The sequence below is a fragment of the Trachurus japonicus genome, chromosome 8, assembly GCF_045865225.1.
Source record: "Trachurus japonicus isolate A0001 chromosome 8, Traja_1.0".
Taxonomy (NCBI): Eukaryota; Metazoa; Chordata; class Actinopteri; order Carangiformes; family Carangidae; genus Trachurus; species Trachurus japonicus.
In genome coordinates, this window is record NC_140914.1 from 5519841 (window position 1) to 5528296 (window position 8456).

Genomic DNA, 8456 nt, shown 5'->3' on the forward strand with positions numbered 1-8456 from the left:
CAAACAGAACAGGTATGTATAGTATTGGACAGTAATTCAGCACTAAACAATCTGCACTGCACTACTGTCATTGTGTCAGGCTTTAAGCTTACAGTGGGACAGGAACTTTTTACATTTTACATTTAGGCTTACAGCTTTACTACAGTACATATTTACTGTATTGTATTGTATTACAGCAACCTACTTACAGTAAATGTTTGCCATATTTACAGTATGGTACTGTACTACAGCACAAAGCGAGGATGACAATACTTATGACTATTATGATTTTATGGCCCCTCAGGTTTATCCTGAGTCCCTTTGGGGGCCACAGTATTGTAGTTGGAGTGTCACAATGCATGACGCAGCTTGGAGAGAGGGATCCCTGATCAGGTCAGGCTGTTCCTCTGTGACAACAGCCTCTCAATTGTTGCTGATGCCTGTGATCAAGTTGTGATTTCAGCCTGAGCCTTCAATGAGGCCACATGACTCAGCTGAGTCGTCATGAATTTGACTGCATGGTCCAGATAATTTGCATCTGCTCTCTCGTGTGCCTCTTGTCAGATGCATGAAGAAACAGCATTAGTTCTGGAGCCACTTTACATCTCTCACTGTCATCACACCTCCAGTGGGTCGTGGTCATGTGACCGTCACAAGTTAATGTTAGTGATTCTAGGAAAGAGCATCAACACTTTCTCTTCATAAAACACACATAGAGACTACACATTATAGATCTACAAGAACAATGACTGTTCTGCCAGAAATAAAATATATGACATAGATGTGTCACCTATATTACTATCACATATCACATAATTACATCAAAGATTTACTTAAATGGAAAATATCTGTATTTTGAGTTTTCACATGACCATTTCTATATTAAACATATTTATGTATTATAACATATTTACTTTGTTTTTGAAAGTTTATTTAAAAAAGCAAACATATAGAAATCCTATATTTTTTATATACTGTACGTTTTTCTTTTTAATCTCCATGTTAGTAGTGATGCGTATTTACATTCTGTGAAACTGGTCTCACACTTATATTTATGTTGACAGGCTTCAGATAGATATATGTATACCTATGTAACATACAGTAGGTCTATAAACATAGACTTACCTAAACATAAACATACATATTTGTATGAGCTAGATATATGTCAATAAATTGAATTGCTACAATTTCTGACAGGTTTCATGTCCAATTTTTTTTAATTTTTTTTTACCATATGTGGTTTTATTTTGACATGTAAATAAATATATTTCAATAAATAGAAATTCACGATATGTGCTTATATACGTTTGCATGTGAGATAAGTGAGTTTCTTTGATTTTATCTACTTGTAATGCAGATGCAGCCAGATGTAAATGTTTATTTGTGTTTTTGTAAAGTGCTGATAAATGTTAAATATGTGTGGTTCAAACTCCCCCTGTTGAGCAGAACTGTTAAATTAAAAGACATTTTGTGAATTTAAATTATTTTGCTCACGATCTGAAAAGCGTTTGTTGTTAAGTTGTCAGAACTGACCTTGAACGCATCATGAACGACTGTAACAAATTAAAACATTTCAATAAAACTCAACACATTGTGTTTCGCTTGCACCACAGTAGTGACATAACACACACACACACACACACACACACACACACACCTCGCAGTGAGAGACAGTGGGCCCCTGGTGAACACACTGTGGCACGGGCCTGTTATCACCAGTGGTGGCAGATATCTGTCGTGTCCATACGGTGTAGAGACACTCCCAGTTTCCATATAGTATCTTCATTTAGTTCAACACATCACATATAGGAATTTACAGAAAGTAATCTGATATATAGAGACTGTTAGAAACACTGTTTTAGATTTAAAACACGTCTAGAACTAAAAAAAAAACTCACAAAAAATCAACCAAGACCCTCTAAAGATGCCAGTTTATAAGTATATATATGCACCATAATAAAACATGTAAATATGAAGCACCACATATATAGACAGAGTGATTTTAGTGTAAAATCATGTTGTTAAGAAGTTACAACAACAGGAAAAAAGAGAAGGAAATCTAATTGGCTGAAATGCATCATGACAAATAAGCCAGTGTTTGTAGCTGATAATGCTGTAGTGTAGAGTCATTTAAAATTTCAGTCGACCAATCAGAAAGCACCGAATTCACGCCTCGAACCACTCACAGGATGTTTTCATGTTTGCTGTCTTTTTAATATTAAATCAAAGTAGATTTAGTTTGTGTTGTGTTTTTTTTTTTTCAAATTACACAGTTAAACAGAAAAGGAGAGTTAGATATGAATTAAATTCTACATGTAATTCCTTTTTTATTTTTGTTTTACAGTAAACAGGATTCACCTATATCATCACTGGTGCAGCCTATTGGTCTTTTCAGTCACATACTTGTGCAGACTATTGATTTAAATATGAATAGAATCATAAGTGGAAGGTCATGTAGCCTCAAATATACTTTTCAAACAGCGCTGCACATTTCCAGAGTTGAGGCAGCACAGATGAACTCTATCAGTGTTTCAACAAGCAGGTCGCTGTCAGTTATCACTGAGGGCCAGAGCTGGAGCCAGAGTCTGCAGCACAGACCCACCTAGTCACAGTGTTACACACCAGAAAAACTAAACAAAACTCCCTGAAGTGGCACATTCAGTGTGTGGATCACTGCAACATGGAAAAGTCACTTTAACCACTGCTATTATCATTTGCACAAGCTGCCTGAAACCCTGAAAAGCAAAACAAACTATATAAATTTCTCATAATTTAAAACAATGGCTACTGGATAACCAAAGTTGCCAGCACATTTAAAAGCAGGGCACTTGTTACTCAGTTAGTCTCTTAAAACATTTATCTTAGTACTTCTTAACGCACTCAATTTATGGAATTATCTTAAAATGTTATGGAATATGAATTGTGGAATTTTAAAATGTTTTATGTATATTTGTATCTTGTAAGACTTAGCTTTTCTTTCCATTGATTATATAGGATAGGGTACACCTTTCTCAGGTGTGTTGCACTTGATCTGTTTTTTTTTAATGTGGAAACTGTTGTTTTTGTATTGTCTATGTGTTGTCTACTGTCTATTTGTGTATCATTCCTGTATAGTAGTTTGTGGTCTGCATTTCCTGTGTGTTTGTTATGTTGTTACATGTTGGGACTGCAGATGGAAATTAGCTGTGAGCTAAATCTGGTGCAACTATCTCTTCATTTTCTGTAAATGATTAAAGTCATTGCACAATGTCCCCTAAATAAACTAATAAATAATTGTTTTTCAAGTCAGAGGTCAAACTCGTGCTTATTGTTCAGTGATTCTCTTTTAGCTACTAGTTGCACTTCCTACGTCTAATTTACAACAATATCCGTCAGTCTGTCTTCCGTGATGAGATGACGCCTGATATTTGTTGGTTCAAAAGTCAACGTCTTCACTTGGGAGCGTGTGTCCTGACTGGTTCACTCACTCTCCAAACCAACGTCCCATGACCAACTGGTATTGTTCAGCCTGGTTGTAGAGCACTAAAGGCCCAGTGTGTCATGGAAAAGGTCAAACAAAGACGCTACATGACCGTGCTAATCGATTAGCTAATAAGAAAATCAGCTGGAAAGAGGAAATGGAAATTATTTAGAGGGAACCCTGGTATGTGCTCCTAAGCTTTTCACATGTAGCCTATTGTTGATTAGGAGGACATACCAGGGTTCCCTCTAAATAATTTCCATTTCCTTTATCCATCTGATTTTCTTATTAGCTAATCGATTAGCACGGCCATTTAGCGTCTTTGTTCGACCTTTTCCACCATGACACACTGGGCCTTCAGTGGCTGAACAATACCAGTTGGTCATGGGACGTTGGTTTGGAGAGTGAGTGAACCAGTCAGGACACACGCTCCCAAGTGAAGATGTTATTTTGGTCAATTCATTTTTTAAATCCTGAGTGTTTATTGATTACAGTTCCAATTTTTAATCTAGAATGAAGACAGAGTTTGGTAACACTACAACACTACACACTACTAGTTTTTAGTTAGTTTAGTTTATTAGTTTATTAAGGGACAGTGTGCAATTACATTAATCATTTGCAGAAAACAATGAGATGGTTGCACCAGATTTAGCTCAGCTAATTTCCATCTGTAGTCCCTACACATAACATAAATGAAAAAATACACAGAATACACAGACCACAAGCTACTATACAAAGGTGATACATAGAATGACACAACTAGACAATAGACAACACTTAGACAATACAGAAACATGTAAAATATTAAGCATTAGTTAAGCTTTAAATACTGAATTCTTCATAACACATGAATACTCACTGTTTATAAACAGTTAAAAATGTTTTACTCATCATTGATAAGCACTAACTGTATAAACTACATACTAATGAATATTCATGCGTTATAAATGAAGTATTGAATATGTACTTATTATAAAGTGTCACCCAAAGCTTTATTACTTTTCTTGTGACGTCTCTTCTCCTGCACAATGAAGTGTAAAAAATGAACAAAAATCTTACTTAAACTACAATAACTTCACTTGACAGAACAACTACATGTAAAACAAACAGGTTTCAGGCAGTCTCCACCTCAGTGACACCGTCTTTTACTCTGGAGCTGGGCGTTGTGGCCCCCCCTAGTGTGAAGTGTGAGCAAAGCTCCCGTGTGACTGTGACTAAGTGATTTGTTTGATGAAGCTTATCGTGATTAAAACTCAGTGTGACAAAGTTCATCCCTCGTTGCTCCCTCTGCTCCGTGACACTGTGAAGTCGGTAAATGTTTCTTTCACCTCCGATCTTTCAGGTTCTGACGATCTGATGAGTCTCTGTGGGGCCTGACGAGCAAAAATAGCAGGTTATCAATGCAACAATGATCAAAACTGGTTTGACTTGCTACTTCGTTGCTAGTAGTGACTGGGAAACACACTGCCAAGGGACAAATCATAACTATGGAACAGAAACAACAGCAGAACCACACCCAGAGCGTCTGTGTAGGCGAACAGGGCCTTTAGTGAGGTGGTGCCACCAGGAAACTGGCATTTAAATCAGTAAGGGTGAACAGCTGATTGAAAATTGCTACAGGCTATTGTATTGATAGATCTTTTTTTTTTTTATATTTGTGCAATATTTTTTTGCTTTTAAATGAAAAGTTTGATATTAAAATAAAAAAATACCCAGACACTAAAGGTAATTCAATATATATTTTTGCAAACATATGGTTTTATAAGCTGACATTTTTCAGGTCACATTAAAAGTTCTGTCAAAGAGTAAATTAAAAAACAAAAACAAGAAATAATTTATGTTTTACAAATCTAACTTTCATCATTGACCCATATTCAACTGTGAGGTATTTATGCACATAGTTCATGCAGTGGTGATAAACAGGAAGTTTATTCCACCATTTAAAAAAAAAAAGTAGGTGACAAGCAAGATCATTAAACAACCGTTACCTTTATTCAAAGTTTGGACATCTGTGTTAAACAAAGCAACAAAAAAACAATTTGTTTAAAACGAGCAGACATCAAATGAGAGCGAGCTGACAGACCAGTGGGCGGTGGTCTTCAGAAGCACCGATGATGCCGATGTGGCCTGGAGCTGCTGCTGCTGCTGCAGTAATCTATTACAAATCTCTCATTTAGATGCTGTTACCTTATCATCCAGTTTTTAAACTTTTAATGTTGCTTTACCAACTGCAAATTATTATAAGACATCGTTTCCATCTCCACAACCCACCATGCTAACGATTACTAGAAATAATTAGATAAATTCAGCATAGAGAACCCAGGAGTCTCCCTTTGCGACTAAAACAATGTGCGTTTCCTTGACTGATAATCTGTCGTTGTTGCATCTGAGATCAATAAACTAAGAACAAAAAAAAAAGGAAAAAAAAAAGAAACAACAATTAGGCAATGAGGCTGCAGGAAAATTACAAGTTGAACTCCCTCCAAGTCAAACTCCACATTGCGACGTCTTCTCTTCTCCTCTCCTCTGCTCCCGTTAGGAAGGAACTCCAGGATCGGGGGGGTGCGGTCAGCTTCATCATCATACCGTGACCCGTTACACTTTAGGCCGCAGTAATCATTAAGAGCCTGGAGCTCGGCCAGAGGAGCAGAGAGAGAGAAAGAGAGAGAGAGAGAGAGAGAGAGAGGAGCTAGAGTCTGGTGATGTGCATCAGAGAGAGGAGCTTAGTGGTCGTAGTGCATCTCTGTGGGGTCGTCGCTAAACCAGAGGTGGTGGTGTTGGTGTTTTGGCAGTTTACAGTTGCACTGGCACTGGCCGGTCTCCACACTTCTCCTGCTGCTGCTGATGTTGACAGCAAGAGGGAGGGTTGGATGTTTTACATGATGACGCACGGTGCGCGGCTCTTGGTGATCTTCTGCATTGGTTTCCCATCGTAAGCGCTCTGCACGGCGGTCATGACCTGCAGCAGGAAACAGTCAGGAGGAAAGATAAACAAACAAATTAGATGGTTAGTTACTTTGTTTGCAGTTTTATTCAACTTTTTTAAATTTTTTATTTTTATCTGTGTGAATATAATCGCTCACTCACATCGTCCTCATAGGGGAAACCACCAAGCTCGATCTTGGAGAAGACAAGCTGCCCGTTGATTTGAATCTCAAAGCTGCCTGAGGTGCACGATGAATAGGGAAAAGGAAATGAGATACAATGAGTTATTAAGTTTATCTCTGATTTATACCCGAGTGTGAAATAACCAACCACACGCAACCAGGTGAGTGAGTGAGTTTGGCTCAGGTGGATGAATCTGTACTTACTTCTCCTCCCCACGAAGCCCGACACGTCCGCATCAGGAAACTCCCCCTTGACCGTGGAGGCGAGTTCCCGATAGCGGGGCTCGTAGCCTCATGCGCCACTGCAGGGAGACACAACAACACTGGTTAGTTAAACACACACACACACACACACACACACACACACACACAGAGTGAGACACAGATGCACATGCAGACAGACACACAGAAGCACACAAAAACACACACAAGGAGAGAGACACACAAACACACAGTGACAGAGACACACACAGGCAGAGTGACACAAACACACACAGAGAGAGAGAGAGAAACACACAGACACACACTGCAAGAACTCAAAATCTTTCCAAGAATATTTGTCTTATTTCTTGTCAAAATGTCTCATTTCTAGTCAAAACTAATCTCTTTCCACTTAAAATAAGACTCATGACCTGTAGCCTACTTGTTTTTAGATCATTTTCACTTGTTTCAAACACATTTCCACTTGAAATAAGTACAAAAATCTGCCAGTGAAAGCAGGGTTTTTGAGCTTGTAATAAAGGACGAAAAACTTGCTCCACTATCAGATTTTTCTACTTATTTCAAGTGAAAATATGCTTGAAAGAAGTTAAAAAAAGTGTCTAAAAACCAAGCTACTTTTTATTGTGACGAGTCTTATTTTAAGTATAACGAGAATGTTTTGACTAGAAATTACATTTTGACCAGAAATAAGACAAATATTCTTGGTAAGATATTTGTTTTTGCAGTGCACTCACTCACTCACTCACTGAGCCTTGTTAGCTTAGCCGTTAGCTAACGATGCTAACGGCTAAGCTAAGCTAATCTGCAGCTTCAACGTCTTTTAAAACGAGACTAACGAAGACAACAAGTTGAACCGGAGACGTAAACAACAAGAAGATGAATTGAATAAAACCTTAAACATACCAGTATTCAACCTCTATCTTCACCACACCCATCGCTGCAGTGTCTGTAGCTGTAGTTATAGATGAAGCTGCTGCTGCTGCTCGGTCTGTAGCTCCGGAGCTCGGTGCTGAGCCTGAGGTGCGTTCGCTGCTTGTATAAGAGCGCGCCGGTGGGAGGGTGGGAGGGAGAGGGGGGCGGGGTCAAAGCGGTAAAGAAGACTTTTAACAGGAGGTAGCCTAGGCAGAGACGTTCTAATTTACATGCATGAATGATTAGGCAACATGACACAGCGAAACCGAATACCGATTCCTCCCCTGATCTGTCACACATTTCCTGAAACGAATCGGTTTCCTCCTCAGTTGAAATGTGACGCTGGAAAACAAAGGCTTAATTAATGATTTAGTTTTATTATCTGTGTGTGAGCTTATGATGAGAGGGTGATGACGGCAACATGCAGTCCATCATGCAGGAGTCAGAAGATTACTAGAAAGTCTGCACCAATGTTCAACAACGTGAAAATGACATAAAACACTAATCTTTTATGATATTAATGAGATTTCTAATGTTAAGCAACAAGTTAATTTTGTTTGATCAGCTTTATTTAACTCATAAAGCTAATGAAGCTCTTACTTCATGTTTTTACAACACAAATAATTTCATTATCTGACTCAAAATTTGATGTTAAACTAATCTGAATGTGTCAAGCTAAGCTAAAACAATGAAAAAGTTGGTATTCACTTGACTCTAAACAAATAGCCTAAAGTGTATTTCAACATTGAATGTCCTCATAATTTTAAGTCATCTAA

General features: G+C 38.1%; 1 protein-coding gene across 1 annotated transcript; it reads right to left on the reverse strand.

Annotated features, from left to right (window-relative positions):
- Positions 1-5408: 5408 nt before the first annotated feature.
- On the reverse strand, positions 5409-7817 carry LOC146982412 (migration and invasion enhancer 1-like). Its single transcript, XM_085783399.1, has 4 exons — positions 7672-7817; positions 6751-6848; positions 6527-6603; positions 5409-6398 (listed from the first exon to the last, which is right to left on the reverse strand). The coding sequence occupies exons 1-4, from the start codon at positions 7701-7703 to the stop codon at positions 6315-6317; spliced, it is 291 nt and encodes a 96-aa protein (XP_085639525.1). The 5' UTR covers positions 7704-7817; the 3' UTR covers positions 5409-6314.
- Positions 7818-8456: the final 639 nt, after the last annotated feature.